This window comes from Chelon labrosus, assembly GCF_963514085.1.
Source record: "Chelon labrosus genome assembly, chromosome: 19".
Classification (NCBI taxonomy): domain Eukaryota; kingdom Metazoa; phylum Chordata; class Actinopteri; order Mugiliformes; family Mugilidae; genus Chelon; species Chelon labrosus.
Genome location: NC_140352.1, coordinates 5375751 through 5401930, shown reverse-complemented (window position 1 = coordinate 5401930; position 26180 = coordinate 5375751). Strand labels below are relative to the sequence as shown.

The window sequence follows — 26180 nt, the reverse complement described above, 5'->3', positions numbered from 1 at the left end:
CAATCAGTGACTGTAAGCAACAACTACAGCTCACGGTGTCTGACCTTTGTGAAACCCAGCTGTGGGGCGTGTGTAATATATATTTTTAGGGCAAATCATCACTTCTGCTTCGCGTCATGTAGGTGTGACTTCCTTTCATGCTCTGACAACACTGTCTGCCGGTACTTGTTCTCAATATATCATGCCGGAGGAAGAAAGATGATAATTGTGCAAAGATAAAATCTTTATTTACTTCTAACCTCCTAAACACAGTAATTCAGGTATTTATATCCAAAGCCTCTAATGTGCATCTGTTTATACGAGGCTCTTTCATTCAGACCCATCAGATCAGGCAGTGAGTTGCTGTTGCTGTTCCATGGAAACCATTCCTCAAAGATGCATGTTGGGACATGTCTAATTCACCAAGGTGTCTGACATCCACCTTCTGGTTTCTGGTTGGAGTAATACTACATTATTCAATAGTAGACACATGTCCTCCATGGTCGAGGTGTGCAATCTTGTCTTGCAGCCCGGTTCCCCTCAAATATCCACTTCTTCAAATCTGATTAAACCACTTCTACTCAGTTCAGATTAGCCATTAAGTTGAAGAGTCAAACTTTTTAAAATAAGCACAGATCAAAATCTTTAAATCGTATTTAATTCCGTACTTTTGTAACTCTTAAAGTCAAGTGCCAGCAGCACTGTGTCTTGTCAGCTGCATAAATGAACAGACGGCATGTGTTCTCATTACTTGCTGTGTTTACAGCCTCTGCCCTGCCACCCCTCCCTTTGGCCTGCGTTAGTTACGGCCTTGGATTCGGTTTCACTGTGGTTTTAATGCTGGGCGGTGTTGATGTCTCAACCTACCACACAGTTAGTTACCGGATGCTTTAGTTATGCGAAACAGCGCTGGTTAACCTCCACTGACAAGCAAGCAGCCCAGACGTACTCGAGATAGAATACTCTTTGTCTCTCTTTCTTACCTCCACATCCAGGACGACCTGAGCCGCGTCTCTCCCCAGAGACGGTGGAACTGAGCTGGGCTATAGTCTCGTTGATCTGCCCCCCTCCCTCCACCCCGTCCCACTTAACAGAGGCCCCATTGATTGTGCAGCCGTCTTCTCTCATTTCCCTTTTCCTTCAGCGTGTCCATCCCCACCTGTGGTTAGTCCGTCCCCAGATACTGATACACATGGCCTGGTGGAATATTTGTTTTGTGCAAGTAGTTAGCACGTGAACACTGATTTAAATTCTGCCACAACATTATGACCACTGACAGGAGAAGTAAATAACATTGACCATCTTGTGACAGTTCAGTGTTCTGCTGGGAAACTTTTGGACCTGGCATTCATTGGTGTGGATGTTACTTAGACATGTAGCACCCACCTAGACCAGACCAGGCACCCCCACCCCATAGCAATGACACTCCTTGATGTGTAGGCAGCAGCCATCCCCAGCAGGATGCAGCCTGACACAGACACACACATAAAAACCTGGCCTCCAAATTCACTAGATCCCAAACTGATCAAGTATCTGTGGGATGATCCACAGAGTCCCCTCCCCTCAAAGGCCCCCCCATTAACAACATACTGTTACCAGACACCACAGGACACCCTCAGAAGGCCCATGTCCATTCTCTGATGAGTCACCACAAGGGAGACCTGCACAATATTAGGAAGGTGGTCATAATCTTATGCCTGATCGGTGTATGTTCTTCTTTGCTGGAGACAAATCAAGACAAGTTTTAGTTCAGAAGTTGTCAAGTATTCATGTCATTAATCCACTTAGTTGTGGAAGATGTGAGGAGAGGATTAGTGGCGAACAAAAAAAAAAGAGAACATTATGTCAAACCAATGGCTTAACTCTGTGACTACAGTACAGTCATAAATGCAGGATGAAATGTGGGAGCAGTTTCACGGCTGGGTTACATTTGTGCAAAGGTGGAAATCTGAAGTAAGGTGTTCCCCTCAGCCTGAATGCAGAGTTTGAGTCAGACTCGTTTCTTCAGGATGAGGTGGAGAAACAGAAGAAGGATAAAAGAGTGTTCAGGAATGTCCTTCAGCCTCCTTAATTAGAGCTCTCTCTTATTCTCTCTCGTCCTTTCTGTTCCAAGTTTCTCACGCCCTCGCTCCCCCTTTCATTCGGTGTTGTTTCACCAAAGCTCTCTCTCTCTCTCTCCCTCTCTCTCTCTCTCTGGGACATTTAGTTTTTTTCCTATAGGGAGGAATTTGATTAGTACCAGTGTGCCATGTTCAGAAACCAGTCACCATTCTGTGCCATTTATCTCCTTATCTGTTTATTTTCTCCTGTATATTTACTCCTGTGTCTCTCTCTTTCTCTTTCTCTTTCTACCTGTTCAGGTTATGAGTAATGGAAGCAGGGTCGGTGGTGCGTGCTGTGTTTGAGTTCCTCCCCAGCGTCTCCGAGGAGCTGCCACTCTTCCCCGGCGACGTCATCGAGGTGCTCGGTGTCGTGGATGAGTTCTGGTTGCTTGGCAACAAAGATGGCGTCACAGGTAAGGCGTCATTTTACAGGCGTTAGCGAAGACCTTGTTAAAGATGTGGGAGCAGTGGGACATTATGCCGTTCACGATTGGCCGATTAACCAGTAATGACTGAGAGGTGAAGTTTTGCCCTTATTCAGAAAAACCAAATGATGATCTACTCAAAAAAATTAAGGAAGTGTACTTTCAGGAATAAGTTGAGAGATAAATGGAGCACAAGGGTCACGTTGTGGGTTTCTTTGAAAGCTCAATTTCACAGAAATCCACTCAAGTTTTCCCAAGAGTCGTCACATCCCTTTAGACGAAGGGGATTCCCTCAGAGGAGGAAGTCAGTCTAGTTCAGCTGCTCCTGGAAAACAGCAATCATGACCGTGCAACAATGGCATAAGTTACAAATATGTGAATCAGTAGGTTTTACCTCACAAATTAGAACGCTGCGTCAGAATAATAATTTATACCCCGATCAGCCATAACATTATGACAGAGGGTGAGATACACTGCCTGGCCCAAAAAAAAAAAAAACGTCTCCACCTGGATTTAACTAAGCAAATAGGTAGGCGCCTCCTATTGGATAATTACTGCATGGGTGATTATCTTTCAGCTGGCAACAAGTTATTTAACCCCAACTGATGAAATGAGTAGCTTCTCATTTCTTAAACAACCATGTCTAAAGACACATCCTGTGGTCGTGGAGAAGATGTTAGTCTGTTTGAGAAGGGTCAAATCATTGGCATGCATCAAGCAGAGAAAACATCTAAGGAGATTGTTGCTGCAGTTGCTCAGGTCTAGGTTCAGCAACATTATGTGTCCAAAGAATGAGGTCAGCTGACTACCTGAATATACTGAATGACCAGGTTATTACATCAATGGATCTTTTTCTTCCCTGATGTTCACGGGCATATTCCAAGATGACAATGTCAGGATTCATGGGGCTCAGATTGTGAAAGAGTGGTTCAGGGAGCATGAGACATCATTTTCACACATGGATTGGCCACCACAGAGTCCAGACCTTAACCCCATTGAGAATCTCTGGGATGTGCTGGAGAAGGCTTTGTGCAGTGGTCAGACTCTCCCATCATCAATACAAGATCTTGGTGAAAAATTAATGCAACACTGGATGGAAATAAATATGGTGACACTGGAGAAGATTATTGAAACAATTCCACAGAGAATGTGTGCTGTAATCAAAGCTAAAGGTGGTGCAACGAAATATAAGGGTGTGTGAACTTGGCCAGGCAGTGTATTTTATTCAGCAAGACAACAATTTGTCCTCAAAAGGGATGTGTTAGAAGCAGGAAAAAGTGACTTTAGATGGCAGCAGTGCTTTTAAGAAGAATAAAATCCAAACATCTGCTACATGCACTCACAAACACTCATTCACAGACAGAGTAAGACCATAATAAATACTAAATATGTTGCACAAGAATGTAAAATATCACCTCAGCATTTTAGCCTGGGTGCAGCACTTACATTGGGAATGCACCAGGATGCAAGGAAAAAAAAAAACCCATGGCATGGTGGTTTTAATGTTGTGGCTGATCAGTGTGTGTCTCTAAGGCTTTAAAAATAGAGCATTTGATGAATTGGGAAGTTACTGTGTTCATTGTTTATGGAGAAGCATGTGTGTGTGTGTATAGACGCCGTTCATTGAATTCCCTGGTGTCATTCAGCCGTGCCTCTTCTCTGTATTCAGGTCAGTTCCCCAGCACTTTTGTGGAGGAGGTCACCATTCCCAGCACCAAGCCTGGAGACAGACTGTACGTGTGCATCAGCGATTTCAGCTCAGCGGAGCCGGGGAATCTGTCCCTGAAGAGAGGTACGGACACGGTGCCGACTTTTAAAAAGTAAAGTGACTCGATGTAACCAGAGATGACGCACTAACCGGTCATGTTTTCTCACTTAGCTTAACGCTACTTTGATGTCGCGCTACTCAGGTAAACAGTTTGTGTTGTGTTGATTGTTGCAGCCTGATTCACTCATGCCTCGTCTCCACTGCCACAAACTTTAAGGACGCCAGACGAATCCAATCAATGTTTTAGTTGCACTAAATAATACATCAAATTAAGCCTATATTACTTTAATTACAATGATTGGGGACAAGGCATTGACTCCTTTATGTCATCTTCTTAAAGTGCATTCAGACCTTGACTTACCCCCCCCCCCCCCCCCCCCCCCCAACACACACACACACACATTAATCTACATTTATTACCCATAGTAATGACAAAGTGAAAATAGGTTTGTAAGTCCTTGCACATTTATTAAAAAGGAAACACTGACTCCTTACTGAGTTGAAACCTTGAGCCTTTTTGGATACGACACAGTATTTTCTGCCAGTCCTCTCAAGCTCGGTGAGGTAGAATGAGGACCGTCAGTGGACAGCCATTGTCAGGTCTCTCTGGAGATGTTCCATAGGGTTTAAATCTGGCTGGACGTTCACAGAGTTGTCCCTAAGCCGCTCCTGTGTTGTCTTAGCTGTATGCTAAGGGTTATCGTCATATTGGAAGGTGAACCTCCTGAACGCTGTGGAAGAGATCTCTCTGTACTTTGCTCCATTTAATGTTCCCTCGACCGTGACCAGTCTCCCCTGCAGAATGATGCTTCCACCGCCGTGTTTCCCTGTTGGGACGGTATTGTGCAGGCAATGAGCTGTGCCTGATTTCCTCCAGACATAACATTTAGAAGTAAGGCCAAACAGTTCAACCTTGGCTTCATCACACCAGTGTAAGAGTCGTTCAGGTGCTTTTTTGCAAACTCCAAGCAGACTTTCACGTGCTTTACACTGAGGAGAGGCTTTTTGTCTAGTTGGGCTGCAGAGATGGTTGTCCTTCTGGATCGTTGTTCCATCTCCACACAGGATCTCTGAAGCTCAATCAAAGCAACCATCAGGTTCTTGGTCACCTCTCTTACCAGGGCCCTTCTCGGACGATTGCTCAGTTTTGACGGGCAACCAGCTCTCGGTAGAGTCCTGGTTATGCCGAACTTTTTCCATTTGAGAATTACAGCTGCTTCAGTGCAGCAGAAATTATTTTGTAGGCCCAGAGCCGTGCCTTGCAACACTCCTGTCTGCAGGCAGTTCCTTTGACCTTACAGCTTTGCTTTTGCTCTGATATGTGAGGCATTTTATAGAGAGGTCATGTCCAGTCAGTTTAATTTGCCACAGGTGGACTCCAATCAAGGTGTAGAAACATCTCAGCAATGATCAACAGAAACATGATCTTGGGTGGAGTTTCAAGTGTTGTTGCAAAAATCAATGTTTTTCCTTTTTAATAAATTAATAAAATTCTAAAAATTCTGTTTTAACTTTGTCAAAGGTGAAGGGCATCTGAATGCGCTGTGTATGCATGGTATTTACTCTGTGAAAGAAACAGCTGGAAGCCAAAATTAGGAAAACACACCGACCTTCGTGTCGTCACACTGGTGGAGGAACTTCTCTTGAAAGTTAAGAAAGAAGTCTAACGTCAGGGGGAATTTATAAGGTTAAAGGTTAAAGAAACACTAAACACTGTGCGGTAAGAGAATAATCTCACATTTAAGCCTTTAACATAATTATCTAATAGCAAAAATGACATTGAAAGTTTCCATTGCTTAGAAATGGATTTATCTTATTTAGATAAAGAAGAAGAAGGAAGTTTTTTCTGGCAAGACAGCATTAACTGTGAGGTTCAAACACTGGCTAACCTTTTAGATTATATAAGGTTACAGTGTTATGGGTAATGAGAAGTTTAATTCAAGTCTGCAAGTACGAGGTAGTGTTAAAATTTGTCATCTATGTGATGATAAAACCTTCTTTTTAAAGAATGAAGAGTGAAGTTTTCTTCTCTACTTTCATTTGCAGATTAAAATATAAATATATATCTAATATAAAGACATAAATTAAGTTAAAACCGTGGCAGACTACCTCCAGTGTGCATCTAAACCTGTAAATTTGATTTCCAAAAGTCGCCACTAGGTGTCCCCAGAGGTCAAAATTTAAACCCACACAGACTGTCTCCATCTACCTTTAAGTTTTCTTTTTACATTCCCATTTATTCTCACATGATTTCTTTAGTTATTGTGTTGTTTTCTTGCGATTCTTTCTTTTTGTTTTAATTTCATTTACAACGCTCTCTCGGATACAGCCCTGATGTTTGCAGAGATCCTTTATATCGGTAAAATCTCTTCACCTTTTAATGTTGTCGCTGTTAGACGTGCTTGCAATAGCTGTAGCCGTAGTCGTAGACACAGCGTTCAGACCTGAATTATGCTTCATGAGTTGGTTTTGGCGACAGAAAAAAACAAATGCTTTTGCAACGTCACAGATGAATAACACTTCACAGGTCAGACGGGAAACGGGTCGTTGCCGGCCACCAGAAAGAGCTGAAAATCTTTCGTTTCCAGGTGGATTTTCCGTGGCACTGTTGGCCGCGCTCCAGTTTTGGTTGCAGACACAATGGGAGGTGGAGCCTGCAGGTCTTTGGAATGTGGCCCCCATGACTTCTGGCCGTCCAGTCAACATTCCTATAATCCCTGATTGTCCAGATATAAAACAGTGGCCCCCGGGATGTTATTCGAAATAGAATAATAAAGCTAATCGGACATTTAGGAAATGTAGACTTAAGCTATTAGATTGCTTGTAGATTAATTTGGGCAAAAAGCCCCGAAGCCTCCTGTCTGTATCCATGTGTATCCCACTCTTACCTCATCATTTCCATCATTAAAACTATCTTTCTTGAAGCCAGTAGCATAAATATCAAATGAAATGTTCTCCGTCTCTCTAGGTGATGTGGTGGTGGGAGAGGCAGGGGGGTCCACGGACCTCGGGGGAACCTGGCAACGTGGCTGCAACGCGTGGGGCGTCCGGGGCCTCTTCCCCTCGTCGTGCGTGAAGGAGCTGAACCTTTCCGGACGCTCCCGCCAGCTGTCTGAGCGCTCGGCCCAGGCCCAGGCGTCGGAGCTCCCGCCTTACGCCCTGGGCCAGGCCCGGGCCCTCATGAACCTCCACGCGCAGCTCAATGAGGAGCTGGACTTCCGCGAGGGGGACTTGATCATCATCACAGGCCTGCCCGAGCCGGGCTGGTTCCAGGGGGAGTTGGATGGCCGCAGGGGGATGTTCCCAGAGGGGTTCGTGGAGCTCCTCGGTCCCCTTCGATCTCCTCAGGAGCCCGAGGACTGCCAGTATTTGGACAATGACCCTCAACAGTTTAACTACGAGGACAATTATGATGCAGGGGAGGGGACGGAGGAGGAAGGCATGGAAGAGAGTGAGGTTTTTCTGAGAGAGGAAGAAGAGCACAAGGATGAAGTAGTAGTAGAAGAAGAAGAGGAGCAAGAGGAAGAGGAGGAGGAGGAGGAGGAGGAGGAGGGCGGTGTATATGGAGTGGCTTTGTATGAGTTTCGGGCCATGGAGCCAGGCGAGTTGGACTTTGACGTGGGAGATCGCATTCGTGTTGTGAACACTTTGGAGGATGGTTGGCTGGAGGGGGAGCTGCGAGGGCGACGGGGAATCTTCCCACATCGCTTCGTCAAAATAGAGGATAACGGTCTGAAAGCTGCAGAGGAAACAAGTGCAGCTGAAGCAGAGGAAGAGAAGGAAAACAGCTGCACTGAATACAACAAAGAGAATGATCCTGAGTGGAGGACGTACGAGGATCACACAGTGTGGGACCTGGACTACTTTGAGAGGACAGAGGAGAAGAGATGGCAAGAGGAAAACCAAAGTGCTGAGACTCAGACGAACAATAACAGGGGGCAGAGGGGTGGGGGCACCAGGCCTGTCTCTCAGCCACATAGACCTGTCGCTCCTGCACACAGGGGGCCTCAGAGACCCAAATCAACTCCTCCAGCAAGGCCCCGACTCCCACCTCGGCCTAGCCTGCCTGCGCGTAGCCATAGGCAACATGTTGGTCCGGCTTCTAGCAGAAATCAGTCGAACCGCACAAACGGTAACACTCGACCTTTACAACCTAAACTAACTCACAGCCTGACACTCCCCAGCTCTCACTCCGGTTGGTCTAAAGACACCAAATATCACCAGAGGCCACCGACAGACTCCACCAATAACAAAGGGGGCAGTCTTACCCAGGCGTTAATGAACGTCGTCGAGGGCCATATGCAGAAGAAGCTGACTCGCCACGCTAGTGTGAGCGATGCCGACATGTTGGCGCACAGTGCAGAAGCAGGGCCGCGTTCCCAGCAGACAACGCGGGGCTCCAACGGGACATTGCCGACGTCCGCCACTTTAGAAGCCCTGGCAACTTCAGGCAGCGACCTGGAGACCAAACTAACCCAGCAGCTTTTTGAGTTTGAGAAAAGCTTGACTACTTCGTACAGTGACACCAACGTGGGCTCTGGTTCTTTACGGGACACGTCGTCTGCAGGCGACCCAAACCAGCCAGGCCACATCTCGCGCCACTTTTCTATCCTGGACTTCAGCGATGAGCGTGATATCATGCGAGGCTCCTCTCATTCCCCCGTGTCCAACCTCTTGCAGTCGAACTCTTCCTCTTTGGAAAGACGCAGAACCCTCCGGCCTCCGCCTCCTCGCCCCAGAATCCTTCGCCCCCCAGCCCCGGCTCCGTACAAACCAGCCCGCCCTGCTCCACGCCCCCCTCCGCGATGCCCGAGACAAAACGCCACTCCTCCAACAAGGAACTCCCTCGCCAACAGCCAGATCTTTTACACTCCCGACGAGCCGGCTACGAACCCCCTCGACCAAATAACAGAAGGTCAGGCCGAGTACGGCGACCTCGCTGCTGCACAGGAGCACGAAATCCAGCGCCAGCTGGAAGCAGAGCGAGAGCTGGAGAGAGCGATGGAAGCAGAGAGTCAGAGACAGAGGGAGGAGGAAGAAAGGTACCAGCTGTTGCTACGACTACAAGAGGTGGAGCAAAACATGGAGGCGTACGCGCACACGGCGGAGGAACTCAGGGCGATGCTGGAAGAGGAGGAGGAGGAGACGGCCCGCATGCAAGCCTTGGAGAATTTGGAGTTCTGCAACTACACACTGGAGACGCTGGCCCTGGAGCAGCAGCAGCTACAAGTACAAGGTAAGGCCACCGAGGGTACACAGGCATAGGTTTGACCACCAAGATGATCTGGGGTTGGTTAGAGGGGCTAGAGGTTGGAGACTAAGAGGGTTTGACTCTGCACTAAAACCTGGATGTTTTTATTATTTTTAAGTGCCAGAGTTTACAGTTACAATACCTCAGAGGTTTCCAAATGCAATTGCTGTTCCCGGTTCTTTGCTGCAACTTCTCATAAACATCCTCCAGTTTTGAGACAAACTTTAGAAGTGTTGTAGACATCAATCTGCTCATTTTGAGTTGTCAATAAGAACAAATTTGGCATTAACCTTGAGATTTTTTTAGACATCTAATATGTAGCTATAGATGTGGACAAAGGTTTATCCGACAACATCTTGACCACATCCTTTAAAGCAAAAGTTTCCATTCGCCTCTTGATTCAGGAGACAGTTACCGGGTTACGTGCACGCAGAAACAAATGAAGGGGCATTTGTTTTGGTCGCTGTCATAGCTCCAGGTTAGTTCGTGGATTATTCCGTATTCAGCAAAGACAGAATGTAATATAGAAGGAATCTAAGAATGAGACATCGGCACTTAACAGATTTCCTCTTCGACCGGTCGTCCAAATCGGACTGACGCACACACATGTGCAAAAAAAAAAAAAAAAAAATAGTACTCATGCAAACAAGACGTCCCTGTTTACTGCCCACAATCATCAGCGGATGGAAGATTGTATATTTGACTTGAGGCTTATCATAACAGTGTGTCGTGCGTGTGACTGTGTGCACGAGGAGAGAGTGAATCTGCCCTGTTAAGAGGTCAGTAACTAAATTTAATTAATGATCTCATTCTTATTGCTGGTGTATAGCTTTCAGACTGTGTTACTTTCATTTTAGCACAGTTAACACTTTAAATAAATAAATTTGATATATTTCCTGATAATTAGACAGTCTTGATCAGTTTGTTTTGACCGTGTCTGCGCACCCGGTGCCGTCTTTGCAGCCTCTGCTTTTTTTCCCACATAGGTACGAGGTGCATTCCTGCACATAGCGAGAGGGTACGCGTTGCACATGGGCCTCTTTTTTCCACCTTATGCCTCGGTGGCTCTCTCACACTGTCCAAATGTCCTCCTTTCTTTCTCTCTCGCCTTTCTCATACTTTCCCCCCGTTCTCCACCTTCCATCCTTTCCCCCCATCATCCGGTCTTTTCCGAGAGGAGTTTAAAGAGACAGGGTGTGGTTTGGGGATTTTTTTTTTTTTTTTATTTTGGTGTGGAGGAACGGATCATGGCACACTTTAGAGTGGGACCTAAAGTGTGGCTGTGGAGAGCGGTGACATGGCCCGTGGCACAGCTCTCCGTTCTGTTCGGACTCACTCGGAAGGCTGCGGCCAGCAGGATGGCAGGTATGTTATTTGACATTTGACAGCTGAGAATCTATTGCTGCTCGGTTAATAGCGTGTTTTTCTTGGTGGTCACTGCGTCTGATGAGGGTTTAGTGTATTCGTGTATGCGCCAGACACGGGGAGAAAGTATGTACGGATGTCCCGGTATCGGAGGAATGGTGTCAGCGGCCGATCCAGGCATTTTTAAAATGATCAGATCCGTATCGGGCTTCAGCCAAGCCTGATCGTTTGCAGTTATTTATTTTAGGTCTGCTATAAACCAAAACCACGTCCCTGTAGTGTCAAAACTTCGTCTTGTTCTGTTAAAGTGGCGGTTGGCTAGTGTCAAAGCTGCCAAAAATCAAAGAAGAAAAAGAAGAGGAACCAAACTTTACTTTAAAATGAAATATGCAGTGTGGATGTTTGGCAAGGTGGTAGCATGAGATTGTAATTTAATGCTACCAACTTGAATCACCGCAAAAATAAATGTGTACCCCAAGTACGCCTGGTAAATGCTGCACCAAAACATCAACAACTGTGCAAAAAAAATTAAAGAGAGAGTTGAGGAGAAACACAGGTTTTCTGCAAAAGTCACGAGCTACCCTCTCCATGCTACCATTAGTAGTGTTTGACAGAAATATTTATTGGACTCAGTGCAGTCACGCCTTTATATTATTAAGCCTTTATTTAGTTTGTTGTAGATCGGATCGGGCGACCCTTCACAGGACAAGCAGTTGGGTGGAACAGTGGCGAGGTTCGAATCCATGGGCCGACTGGGGTCTTTCTGTGTGGAGTTTGTCTGCGTGGGTTCTCTCCAGGTACTCTAGCTTCCTCCCGTTGTCCAAAGACATGCTGGTTAGCTTCATTGGTGATTCTAAATTGGCCGTAGACGTGAGTGTGAATGGTTGACTGTCTCTCTGTGTTAGCCCTGTGATAGACTGGAGACCTGTCCAGGGTGGACCCCGCCTCTCACCCTTCACAGGAACAAGCGGTTACAAAAGATGAATGAATGAAGATTGGATTGGGACTTGGATCGGCTGATACTGAAGATTAAAAGATCGGTATCTGATCGTGGGGCTCAAGAATACTTGATGCGGAGATACCACTTTATTAGCTCTGTCTCTGAGTGACTTAGGCCAGTGATTGCATTATTGTGATTAATCTATTTCTGATTGTTTTATCCATAAACGCTTTGAAATAGCCTTGTATTCTGAGCATCGTTGCCTGCCAATGATCCCATCTTCTGCTTGTCACGTGACGCACTTCAGCTTTCTGACTGCAGAGCTCACTGTTTCTCTCTGTTCATTAATCACTGACCGTTGACAGACCTTTTGTCATTTTACTTCTAGTTAACGGGAACCGAATGTTTTGTTTTTTAGTCCTTCTCACCAGGACAATCAGAAACCAGATATCAGGCTCCCAGAACAGTTGCAGTTCAGGCTATTGTTTGGTTAATCTAAAATAATCTCATTAATCGGATTAGTGCCAAAATAAACCCAGCAAGTTTTACTTTAACGCTTTATTGCTCTTGTTTGTCTTCAAGGCAATAAATGAGTAGCGGTAGCAGTGATTGTCTGAGCTTTACGATCAGCCTGAGGGCGGGGACAGGTTCCAGTGGCTACAGGTGCCTTTAAGGGTCATGCACTCACATAGTTTCCATTCACTCATCATACCGCAAGAATCCTCACGGTAATAAAATATTCACCCACTTTAGTTTCCCTTTGATATTTCCCACGCTGTTAGATGTCGACATATAGATGGGGCAAAGATGGTGTCGTGATCTGACGACATTCAGCACCTCAAAGGGAAGCGATTTCTCAGAGCACGCCCTTTGCAACATATTTGCAGTGGGCAAGATTTTTTGTTTTGATATGTTTGTGGGATATTAAGTTCCCCTTTGTGTTTGCTTCTCGGACCTTATCTGAAAGCGAGGTGTGGACATATTAAGCATTTTCTCAGGATGCTTGGTTGCAGAGAAAAAAAAAAAGTATTTGTCATCCCGCTGCTATGCATCTACTCTCACTCTCACTCCCTCTCTCTCTCTCGCCCAGAAGTGAGTGTTTTTCCGTGCTTTTGCAGGGTGTGTTTTCTGAGAGTGGCTTTTGAGAGACAATGGGAGCTTATTGTTGCGAGGCAGGGAGTGACTTCAACGCTGGGATCTGCCTGCGCTTTCCTCTGCAGGGGCTTAAAGGGTTGTAAAACTACTCAAACACTGTCATTAACTTACAATAGATGGAGGGCATACTGTACTTGTGCTTGAGTAACGTACACCGATCAGGCATAACATTATGACCACCTTCCAAATATTGTGTAGGTCTCCCTTGGAATATAAAGGACGAGAGAGAGAGTAAGCGAGAGCTCTACTTAAGATGGATGAACGACATTCCTGAACACTCTTTTAGGAGTAAACGAGCGAGGAAACTAGTCTGACTGTCTTAACTAATCCTCTCCTCACATCTTTCACATCTTTCACAGTGGAGTAATGACATGAAAGAACAACAGACTCTCATCAGGCATAACATTACAACCACCTCCCTGATATTGTGCAGGTCTCCCTTGTGGTGACTCAACAGAGAATGGACATGGGCCTTCTGAGGGTGTCCTGTGGTGTCTGGTAACAGGATGTTGTTAGTGGGGGGGCCTCTGTGTATCATCCCACAGATACTTGATTAGTTTGGGATCTAGTGAATTTGGAGGCCAGGTCAACACCTTGTGCTGTTCTTCATGTTTTTTGAGTTGTTCCTTAACCGTTCCTGTTGGGGATGGCTGCTGCCGTCAAGGAGTGTCATTGCTATGGTGTGGGGGTGTCTGGTCTGGTCTAGGTGGGTGCTACATGTCTAAGTAACATCCACACCAATGAATGCCAGGTCTAAAAGTTTCCCAGCAGAACACTGATGGTTTAAATGTTATTCACTTCTCCTGTCAGTGGTCATAATGTTGTGGCTGATCGGTGTAGTTTTAATAATTAAAATTCAAAAATAAATTCCTTCATCTCATAAAGGTTTCTGTTTGGGTGACAGTAGTTCAGGCCGTTTAATTTGGGCGGACATCACATTTTCAGAAACGCTGATAATCGTTTAATCTTGAGTTTCACGGAGAGATAAAGATGCTTTAATGTGGCTGTGTTAGAGAATTAGAGAAAGTAACAGTTTCAGTGAAAGAAAGTGACGAGAAACTAATAAAAATAGTGTTTTGATCCTTACATATACATCTGGACAGGGTGTGTTTTGCTGTAATTTTGTGTTTTCAGTTAAAAATGGGCATAAACTTTTCCCCATTTCCCACAAACTCCCACCCTAGTGCAGGTGTTCCTCTCTGTAGTTCCACTTTTTTTTTTATTTGTGCCATTTAAGCTCTTTGACCTTCAGCCTCCTTTAATTCTTTAAACCCACTATTAAAACGCCACCCTCGGCTTTTGTGACACCACAGCCTGATCAGTTTAACGCTGTTTTCAAGGCTCCGTTTCAGCTTCAAGTTTCCCCCTCAGCCTTACCGTGCACACCGGGAAACATCCATCCTGCGGAGAGTTTGATACGTGACCTTATTCCTGGTCGTCACACCGCTTTTTCTTTTTCTTTTCTTTTGTTTGTTTTTCTAGGTATTGATCCAGAATGGTCTCATGTACATAAGCCAACACAGCCACAAAGAGAGGAATGTCGCATTTGGCATTCCTACTGCTGAAACGCAAACACAGTTTCGGTCACGTTCTTGCCGCTGAAAGCTGAGATGTCAAACACTGATAATTGAACAGCCTTTACGTAAGGAGAGAATAATGTCTTTTGTAAGATGTCAATGCTTCAGCTTTCGTTTTTGACTGGTGCACGGCAAAAGTGTCAACCTTAAGCTTTTCCTATAGTTTTCAAACTTTGCACAATTTCATAGCGTAAGCCTACGAATATAAAGTCTGATTTTAAATGCAGCTTTACATTATTTGGAGCTTTTTTCTGTATTGTGCATGATCCTGAATTCTCTATTTAGGTCATGCTTGATAGAAGGAACTATATTTTACTCAAAAACCTGTTGGTATTAAGTGAACAAACATGTTTTTCCTTCTAGTTACACTTATGTTCGCTTCAGTTAATGGCAAATTGACATTTCCCTCCATGTGTGAGTGTGTGTGTTTGCGTGCATCACGTGTATTTGAGTGTATGCATGTCCTTTAAACCTGTTCGTACGGTCCCTGCCTCTTTCGTGGAGAGTTAAGGGAGGAGGGGGTGGGTGGGTGGGTGGGTATGTTATACGCCGGCTTTGTGAATAGGCTCGAGTTTTTTCTCACACTGAAAGATCGTGTCTCTTCTGGGAGTGTGGACAGTCCTCAACAATAGCTCATTGTACGCACCAGCGGCTACTTTACCAGCAGCCTAATTTCCCTCCCAGCACTCATTGATGCCCTCTGATTGAAACGAAAAAAGGAAACACTAAGGCTAAAGGGTCCGTATTACATTTAAATGTCTAGTCATTAGTGTAAAAAATGAAATCCCATGCACATCTTTGAGTGTAAATCTCTGATATGCAGGGCTAAAGTCAGTGTCAGTTTACTAATGTCCAGTGGATTGGAAAAGTTAGAGCTGTTTGCATACACGGTCAGGAATGAGTTTAATCAATCCCCTGCTGAAAACAACAACGAAACACACAGGAAATGACAAAAGACAAAGCAAACAGGATGCAAGGATTGTTCAAAGAAAAACATAATTCAAAGGCGTACAGTGAAGTTTGTCCCCCCCGTCTTCCATCAAAGAAAAATCTCCAGACAGACTTTATTTTTTTTTTCTCCTGCAAACAGAGGTGCTAGCCAATTGAAACAATGGGAGGGGCTTTTTGGGCTAATCCTCCACTCATGTGACTCCACTGAATCATTAACCCGAGGAGGCCCCTCCTTCAATAACCCTGCCCCCCTTCTCCTCCCATGATTCGCTGAGGCGGCTGTGGGGAGTGTTTCGCTTGCGCCGAGGAGCTGGGAGGTGCTTGAGCCGGGCAGTCCTGCAGCGGCAGTGGAGAGAGAGAGACAGGGAAAACAACTTGGGAGAGTTGCAGACAATATGCCTGGCAGGTGGAGTCTCCCACGGCGCTTTGTTATGGAATGCAGGACTTTAGAAAGAGGGAATAAGCGAAGAATAAGTTGAAGGAGAAACTGTATCAGCTCCCGGGAGGCTGATTTGAACAGCAAGAGCCATGAAGAACCCGGTGGTTTATGGCAACCCTGCCATGTTTGGTCCAGTGGATTGGAACTATGCAGCTGGTGCTCCGATAAAGAGAGGAAAGAGCGTGGAGGAGCTGGGGGATGCCGGCTGGGCCAGAGAACAGGAAAGGATGGCCCATCTACAACACCTACAACAATTACATCAACTGCAGCTTCAACAGCAACAGGTTGGATATCCTGGGTTTGGAGTACCTATTCCGGGCCAGCAGCAGGGACCCATCCTAGTAGCAAGTCCCGGTGACCGACTTCCAGGTCAAGGCTTCCCTATGCCAGTACACGGTGGCATGATGGTACCCATGGGCGGCCAGGTAGCACCACCGGCGCATGTGCCAGCTCAATGGCAAGCACAGTGGGGCAACCAAGCCCAAATTCAACATGGTAACGTCGCCCACCAACCCAACCCCCAAGGCCAGGACGTTTACTTCCACCCTCGTTCAGAGGACGGTCACCTGGACTTGAGGATATCTGAATGGAACGGCAAACATTGTTTTTACCAGGGCCCAGAGGATTACAGCCACCAGGACTACAACAGAGTGGCACATGAGGACGACATCAGGACTCAAGAGGGGTACGGTCAGCTGGACGAAGACAGAAGGAGGAGGGACGATTGGGTTCGAGAAAATGACCACAACCCTGAACGTTACGACCACAGGAATCGCAGAGACTTGGAGGAGTATGATTATAATGACAAATACAGGCAGAGGGATCATTACGACAGGAAATACAACGATGAAAAGTATTATGAGGGCAGGAAGCACCATAAGCATGACCACAGAGATCAAGACAGCTACAGTGAGTATGAAGACTACTACGATCATAGAGACACTTATTCTCGTAGAGACAAATATAGAGACAGAGATCGCTACAATGACCACGATAGGGATTATTATGACTCTAAAGACCGCCGTGGCTCCAGAGAAAAGGACTACTACCCGCGCAGAGATGAAGACCGCTACTATGATGAGCAGAAACAAAAGGACCGCCACTATGACCGGCGAGCAGACGATCAATATGATCGCAGAGAAAAAACCTACAAAGACAGGGACGTCCATGGACGAAGGAGAGAGGAAGCGTACACCGGTACAGGAAGGGGCCAGTATGACTCTGATGTTGACGAGCACCGGGGTTATAAGGAGAGGGACCGCTATTACAGGTACAGGGATGCAGGAGATGATAGAGATGAAGACTACAGACCGAAGGACTATAAATCAAGGGAACGCCATGAGCGGCTGCCTGTGGATAGCTATGACGGCGAGTTTGAAGACCGCTGCAAATCCAGAGATACCTACAGGTCCCGGGACAGGTATCGAGATTTGCGCTTGATATCCGCAGACACACAACATGAGGAATACCGTAAAAGGGACCGCAAGACGCACTGCGAAGAATGGGTTGAGGAGCAGAAGAAGCTGGCGCTGCGGGAAGCAGCGCACTCCTTTGAGGATCCCGGCGTGTACCGGGACAGCGACGAGCAGGAAAGGGGATACGAGTCGAGCACCGGGAGCGTAGGTTCAAAACGGGGTCGGAAGCCCGTTTATGTGGGCTCGCTGGATCGCAACAGCTTCTACAGGAAGACCGCTCCGAGTGACATGCGAAAGTCCCAGTTTGCGACTATTACCAGGAAACAGAACAAAGGTAAACACGAGGATACTGTCATGTGAGAGACAATATCCTGTATTTACACTGCCGGGGAACTTACAGTTCGTCTCTAAGTTTACAGTTTCTAAATGTATTGTTTAGTGTGGCAATACCACTTCACAGTGGCTCAACAGCAGGATGAAAAGCCCTGATTTAGGGGCGTTCTTATCATTGTCAACCCCTCCTGATAAAACTGTACAGCTATAGAGGCTGACACTCCTTGGAGCCTCACTTCATGTCATCTGTGACCTCCAGAGTTGCTCTTCCAATCAATGCTGGGGGCTTCAAATTGCTGACTGGTCACACTCACCTCCCACCTCCTTAGAAAGCGCTGGGAGGTGCGCATGCCTCGGTATCACCTATCGCACAGGAAAGTGAGCGGTCAGGTATTTGATGGCCTAAGAACCTGCAGAACGGGTTTAGTGGGTTCTTGAGTTTTGTTGCCAGTCTCTGCAAATTTCCTGTTTGCAGTCAAACCCTGACGCTATGTGCACACGTAACTAGTCCGCTCGGGTCTTGCACGACTGAAAGGACTTGTCTTTTACTGTCTAGGTTGTTTTTTTGCTCGGCCAGGGATGATTCAGAAATTAATTCAAGTTCTCCAGACGGTTAAATCAAATTTATCTTTTTATCCCAGGCCAGACTTTACCAAATTCTGGGCCTGGTGTGTTTCAGTATTTTCATGGGACGTTTTAGGGGAATTTAAGTTATTCTATCCTTTAAGAACTTATCCCTAGCAAGTGGGAAGTGTCAGAAGATGGTTAGTCATGAACATGTGCCGTCACAATCTGCACAAACAACAGGAAAAAACTTTGTGCGTGGGTTTTTAATAAGGAATCGAAGAAGCAGAACTCCTCTAGCCACTTAATTGTGTCTGAGAAGAAGCAGGTGGCGCCCCATGACCCCTCCCCCAGTCACCTAGAAAAACACACACACACACACATACACACACTCAGGCCCCTACCACACATCCATTTCGGGAGTCCAAGTATTAATCCCTAGCGTCAGCATGGTGAGTGGATGGCGGGGGTCTGTCTGGTGCCAGGCGGTGGCCGGCGCTGGCCTGACTCCTTCGCTGCAGACTGATAATGTGTGTGTGTGTGCGTGCATGTATCTGTGTGTCGAGGGGCTTATTTGAGAAAATGACGCCATTTTTAAAAACACACACACACACACACACACACACACATTCGCCTCTGCAGAGTCTTGTCATCCGTTAATCTTGTTAAACTGTTTCAGCTCGGTCAGGGGTTTGCCCTGAGCGCAGCGCCGAGTTGCAGGGGCTAAAAAACATTAGAGCATCTTGTTGCGGGGCTTATTGGGTTTACGTTGCGACTCGGTGACATTGAGGTGATGGCTTTCTGAGATGGACCTGATACTTCTATGAAGGCTTTTATACTCTGTAATCCAATATTAGATATCGGGCTGCTCTCTTGTCTTGAAAAGTGCTGCCATATTGTGCGTTGTATGACAGTTTAGGTCTGATCATATTTTGTATCGTGAGCTTTCGTGTCGCTTTCATGATTGGTAAAATATGTTTTATGAAGAAATGCACACCTTTTTTGGTCACACTTTTGAACTTCTAGCTGCACGGACGGCGCTTGAGATCCTTGCGAGTAATGTGTCGTCATCCACGTATGATCTGGCAGCGTATGCCGTGCTGTCCGCTGTAATCCTTGAGCAGTTGCTGCCATTGGTGGGCAGCAAGTCCGGAGGAGGAGGGGGTTAGGAGTTAAGACCGAAAATCTTTGGATCTCAAAGCGTCTGACAGCAGCAATGCTCTAAAGACGTCTTATCTCGCTGCTGGCCAGCGAAAAAGTCAGATTGCAAAAATAAATAATCTGCATGAGTCACTGTTATCTCAGAAGCTGAGTGCACCCTTTTCCGCACTCTTCAACGCTTCTGGATCTAAATCTTAAACCGGTTTTCGTCAGCTTGGCTCATTCTGAGTTTCACAACAAACACTGCTTTTTATCGTAGAGATGCATCATATTGAGTTTTATATTCTTCTTGTTAATCGCCCTGATATCTATGTCCACAACGGGAAGATTAGTGACGCAGACACAAGTTTAGTTCTGGGTTCGTTGATACTGGTGGTGTGTGCAGGTAGGTTTCAGGTTAACTGTGGGAAAACACACATCCTGATCTTTGACCTTGTTTGCTTTGCTCTTAAGGTCTAGTTTACTCCTGATACTGCCAAATTATATGTTTCCCCCACTCATACATTGTCCGATTAGTTCAGACATACAGCATAACGTACGCTCACTAGCCAAAACATTAGGTCCACTAGTGAAAACAAATCCATTGTAATGTAACAGCCCTGCACTAAATCCCCTGTTTCGGTGTTCTATTTATGTTGACACAATGTAATTGGGTATTTCAACTGGGCGATCACTTTGGAGGGTGGAGTTCATGGTGCTGTGGTTGTCAAAATAATAGAAACGTGCATCAGTGCAACACAATACGATTCAATGGCACCACAAACCACAGCCTCCTACATGGCGACCCAGTTGAATCAGTTGACTTATTTTTAAACACATGTTGAACGCCACAAGCATCAGGAAGCTAAGAGCTAACGCGGGGCTGTTGTGTTTGAATGCATTTGTTTTCACCGGCGTACCTAATGAACTGGCAAGTGAGCGTAAAGTCAAATTATAGTGGACGGAGTCACTCTGCAAAGGAATTGCGCGTTGAATATTTTAGCGAATACTACAAACATTGTTGTATTTAAAAAAAAATAAAAAATAAATAAAATTCTCCACTATACACCGATCAGGCATAACATTATGACCGCCTTTCTAATATTGTGTAGGTCTCCCTTGTGCCTCTAAAACAGTTGTGATTTATCAGAGAATGGACATGGGCCTTCTGAGGGTGTCCTGTCCTGTGGTGTCTGGCAACAGGATGATGTTAGTGGGGGGGGGGGGGTCTTTGAGGGGAGGGGCCTCTGTGGATCATCCCACAGATACTTGTTCAGTTTGGGATCTAGTGAATTTGGAGGCCAGGTCAACACCTTGTGCTGTTCTTCATGTTTTTTTTTTAGTTGTTCCTAAAGCATTTTTATGCAAGGAGTGTCATTGCTATGGGGTGGGGGTACCTGGTCTGGTCTAGGTGGGTGCTACATGTCTAAGTAACATCCACACCAATGAATGCCAGGTCCTAAAGTTTCCCAGCAGAACACTGAATTATCACAAGATGGTTTAAATGTTGTTTACTTCTCCTGTCAGTGGTTTTAATGTTGTGGCTGATCGGTGCACGTCAGTGGTGTATCATGATCTACAGATGTTGATCTTGTCCGTCATGACATTAGTTAAGATTCCTTTACTGTCCTCTGTGCTAAAGACACACTGTTGTCTGACTGACTGTTCAGACTGCTTCTTATTTTGGTTTTAAACTGATTTTCCAGCTGTAGAGAGCCTGTTTTATAGTCCGTGTTGTTGTTCATGTCTCTCACTAGACACTGTTTGCTTTCACCATCTGCTGCAGAAATATATAAAATGCTGGACTTTAGTCTGAGCAGCTGTTGCGCCATCGAGCCATGTTTGCAATGAACGGTTTTTTAGCTGTGGGAAAACTGACGAAGCCCCAGGGAAGATCTTTGTCTTTACTTGTCGCAACAGATATATTGGCACACATTTAGTAATCTGTAGACCGTTTCCAAATGTATTTTTTTTCCCACACTGAGAAACTAAAGGCAATATATGTAATGTAACTTACTCACTTTTCTTTTACCCAAGTATTTAAATCACTTTGTTTTGAGTATCTTGTTGCACTAAAGCACCTGTGACTCATTGTCCTCTTCAGTTTGAGGACAGCAAAGCTTTTTGTGAATAGGCCACTTGTCGCATGGTTTCAGTTACCCTTAAAGCTTCCTCTGCACATATGCAAAACCGATGGTCTCTTGAAGTAATTGCACACTGTTTGTTACGGAAATGAGACAAATTGAGGTATCCCAAAGATCCCGAGTCTTGGTCCCATTTAGCAAGTATTCATTAACGCACTGATTGAGTTGCAGCGAACACTAAACACGGCCATTAAATTTGCACAAAACCAAAGTCTGAGCGCTGCAGCACAGCACCACAGGCTGCCCTGATGCAAGGCTTGTAATTAACAGGGATACCCGACCGTGGTAGATAGCAGTTGCTGTGTGAGCTTCTGCCAGGAGGCGGAATGTGGCCTTTGACATCTGACCACAAAAAAAAAGATAAACAGGATGGTGTGTCACTGAATAAACTCTCCTGTCTTTCCATTTTTACCAGGGAGAAAATATACAAACGTAGACAAAGGGGCCGGGGGTGTGGCTGGGTGATTTAAAGCAGGGGAGTTAAATTGCAAACTGGGAAAATAACATTATCTGCAATTTTTCCTTTAAAAGAAACTGATTCACTCAGGCTGGGTACACTGGGGACGGGTCGCCGGTCTTTCACAGGACAGCTCATTAAGCTTTAGCCAAGCTCCTGCTAGGGGTTGCACAGTTTGAGTAAGAGTTGCAGACATAACAACAACACTGAGACCCTGAGGCACCAATGCATCCAAAGTGCACATTTCAAGTTTTGTAAAAAAGATACTTGTTTTTCTTTGCACTAAAACAAAGGGAAGAGTTGTCGTTCTTGTTGTTGTGTTACTAGGCTACCCCCCCTTGAGATCAAACTGGGTTTTAAAATGAGTTTAACACCCCTGATTTAAAGCTGCTCTTTTGTTTCTTCAGCCAAGTAGCGGCCTCTTTAAAACTTAAAGTTAAAGCGTGAAGTGCCCGCAGTCGGACGCCCTTTCAGAGTCTTGCTAATATTTACTCTGCCTCTGCCGACATTGTTTTCTTGCTCCAGTTAACCTGCGTCATGGATTATTTTTTTTTAAATTTATCTCTAAGTGCAGTCAGTACCAGCTCTGAGTCACGTGCTGGCTTGTTCTAGAGCTCTGCACGAACCTATCTTTCAAGCAGGTTCACGTCCCAACCGAGCGCACACCGGCAGAGTTATCCATGTGATCATTTCAGTAAAGTGACTCCCCGGCTCTCCAAAACTTGGCCTGATACGAGGACCCGGGGGCCCCCCAGCTATTCTTGTTGCCGGGGCAACCGGTGCACTCTGCGTTGAACTTTAGAGCAGAGCACACAGCGCTGATTGTGTGTGACCTTAGAGAGCCGTGTGCGGGGCAAACTTTTGACTTTGCGCAGCTATTAGCGCAGAAGGCCGGCGGCACAGAACATGGCATCGGTTTTATCACCGGGTGGAACTGATTTTGCTGCAAGTGTGCATCAAAGAAAACCCCTTAAAAATACATAACTAAAAAAAGAAAGAAAGATAAATTTGCATGGATGGTTTTTGCAAGATAACTTGGCAAGGTTTAAGTGGAGGTGTTCAGTCTCAGCTTCATCATTCTGATAGAATTCAGCCTGTCAGAGGAGGAGCTTGAGCAGGTGGCAGCAGATAGTGAAACGTGAAGCAGACTAGTCCGCAGAAATGGACTCGATTTAACTGGACTTCATGGTTACTTTCAGAAGATGCTGCTGCAGCCACGTGCGAGTTGATGTGGTGTGGAAGCTCAAATAAAGTTGTTTAAATTGCATTAAGAGTAAAAAGAAGATTGACAGAAGGAGTCATTGCATCTTTCCTCGCTTAAAGTACATATCTGCTGTGTGAAATTTCCATTAGATTAGATTAGATTAGATTGTTAGGGGGAGAAATCTGCAGACTCTGTGGCAAAGACTTTCAATCATGACCGATACGGTAACTGTTAAAAGCAGGTGTTCATCAGCTCATTAACGTCCAAACTACAGACTCATTCTAAGCAGCTTTTTAGTACATAGTGTGTTTGTACTTCACAAATTAATCTGGGACAAAACAAATTAGGACGTTCAGCGGACAACCACAGTCCAGCTCCACGTTTTATTCTCCGCCAGCGAGCTCGTCCTTCCTTGTGTGTGTGTGTGTGTCTGTGTGTGTGTTTAATGATGGTGGGTTCCCATCCATTCTCATGGTAATTGGAGCTCAGGAATGGAGATTTTTTTTTTTTTTTGCAGCGGGACGCACCGTCCCTCCACAGACAGGGCTCAGGAGCTGAACTTCAGATCGACAATGGACTATCTTAGAATGGGTGGCGTCGTTTGAAACGCCGTGTGTTTGAGTGCATGGAGGGGCGTGCGCTTGTTTTTTAAGTGTTTGGAGGAAAGTTGCGAGCAGCAGGTGGGTGAAGCCTCGGCGTCTTCTATTCTCACGTTTCTTTTTGTCTGTGTGCGCGACATTAGCTCAGAGAGGATCTCAGTTTGAAGGAATCCGTTCCTCAAAAGAGTTGATATTTAAGTGAATGTTTTCTGCACTGTTAAATGGGCTGTAAAACACTATTTAAAATCTCATGATTCATCTATGCAAATCAAAGCTGGCCTCTTTTTGTTATTCGGATTAGAGAGCAAAGTTGGATGAAATGCAAAAGAATTCACCAAAAAAAACCAAACACTCCAGTCACGTTTAATGTGCCACTCGTCTGAGCTCCAGCTGCTTTGCCTTTGATGCATCTTTAATGACCTGCTCTGCTGTTTCACTTCTGTGTGACTGTGGCATGAGTCACGCCGTGGGTGTCACAAATCCCGACAGTGCAGTGTTGCAAGAGTCGCTTCGTATCGCTTTTATAGCGCTATTAATGGCCGTACACTCCCTGCTGTGACTGCACCAGAGATACCTTCTACCTGCTGTCTGTAGCCTGTCTCATCTAGAGGACTTTGCAATGATTGGTGTTTACGAAATGACTCAGTAAATCTGCATTTTTGGAACCGATTCCACCAGTTGAGGCTGAAACCTTTGACCTGTGACACGCACACCTGAGTTTACGTCCATCTTAAAGTCTTAAAATGAAATAAAAGGCGTATTTAGCAGCCACGTGTCCATTTTCCTTCAGTAATTGGCGAACAGCTGTATGAGTGGAGTTGTTTAGGTTCTCTGCCTTCATCGGGGGTCAAAAGGGTCTTTAGATTTCCCACGATGATTGCATTTATCTTAAATTCTGTGACGTATTTTAGTTTCTGATTCGAAAACCAAAATAATTCTCGAAGAGTTGTTGTTGTTGTTGTTTTCCACTCATTAAAAGATTTCTAAAAGGTCAGATAGGAATGCACCGAAAACCGAAAATGCACTATTGGGCCATTTTCAGCCGAAAAATTGCTGCGGTTGTTGTTTGCATCATCACAACATCCTGTTTCGGCGATAAGTTTTCAGCCGAAAATGGCCCGAAAGTACATTTTCGGTTTTCGGTCGAAAATGTTTGGACCTTTATCACCGAAACAACACGTGGCCGAAAATGGCCCAAAAGTATATTTTCAGTGCGTCCCTAATGTCAGACACCAGTAATTATTTGAATTTGAATTCACACGACCCTTTTTTTTTGTCATGTAATGGGCAGACAGGAACACAAAGGAACACAGTTTCCCAGATTCATTAGCCCACATCACCCACTCATGTATATATTCAAGGGATTATGTTTTTCCCAAACTCTCTCATATGTGTAACCAGGTCAGTGTCATTTATGAGAAACATGCTCCCTGCAGAGTCGTAGTCTCGCCGTTCCTCTTCCTTGTCGGGAGGTTTTTGTCCTCGCCAAGCACTCGCGTTGTTGTTAATCTTTTATCTCGCGTGTTTGATTACACCGTATACACCCTGAGGCTTATGGATTCCTGTAGACCACACATAACACACACACACACACGCCCAGGTCTGTTCAAACATTCAGCTTCAACAAAACAGTTGTTTTTTTGTGAGTCTAGAGTGAAACTACCACAACAGTATCGTGTTTCTTTTCCTGATTGGATTGCTTCATTCCAGATTGACACAAATCATCCAGCGTTCAGAATAACGCCGTGGGGTGTGGCGCTGTACCTGACCGAGCTGGCCTCAGGTGATCAGCTGACTGGTCTGAGGTGTGTGATTGAGCATGTCATTGTTTCAAAGGTGCTTCATGTCTGGTGACGTGAGCAGATCCGGTTCCACAGTGATGGGTTTCTTTGAAATGTGTGAGTCAAATATTTAAAATATGTAAGTGGCTTATGAATATCAGGTTAGCAGTAACTTGGATATTAAATGGATTAAGTCAGTTGTACTTGCATAACATTATGACCACCTTTGTAATATTGTATTTGTGTCCTTTGTTGCCTCCCAAACAGTTGTGACTCATCAGGGAATGGACATGGGCCTTCAGAGGGTGTCCTGTGGTGTCTGGCAATGGAATGTTGTTGGTTCAGTTCAATTCATGCAGTAGTATCACAGAACTGCATGGGTAGAAATAGAGAAGAAAATAGATAAGAAATTAGAGGACAGGAGCTCGGTGCGAGAGAGAAAAGAGCAGAGGACATGTTGCTTAGGCCTATTGCAACATAACTAAGGGATGGTTCAGTCCAGCCCTAAATATAATCAAAAAGGAAAGTCTTAAGCCTAACCTTAAAAGTAGAGAGGACTAGTACAACTCAAAAAAACATGTTCTTCATGTT

At 45.4% G+C, this 26180-nt stretch overlaps 1 protein-coding gene across 3 annotated transcripts in view; it reads left to right on the top strand.

Annotated features, from left to right (window-relative positions):
* dnmbp (dynamin binding protein) overlaps nt 1-26180 on the top strand; it is a 52048-nt gene that overhangs the window by 14688 nt on the left and 11180 nt on the right. For 2 of the 3 annotated variants that reach the window (XM_084567718.1, XM_084567717.1), the window contains exons 2-4: nt 2340-2494; nt 4176-4298; nt 7243-9510. In XM_084567718.1, coding sequence (XP_084423844.1) covers nt 2350-2494; nt 4176-4298; nt 7243-9510 — 2536 coding nt within the window. In that variant the 5' untranslated portion in view covers nt 2340-2349. Of the gene's footprint in view, nt 1-2339; nt 2495-4175; nt 4299-7242; nt 9511-15842; nt 17702-26180 lie in introns of those variants that run through there. The other variant, XM_084567719.1, reaches the window with a different exon arrangement.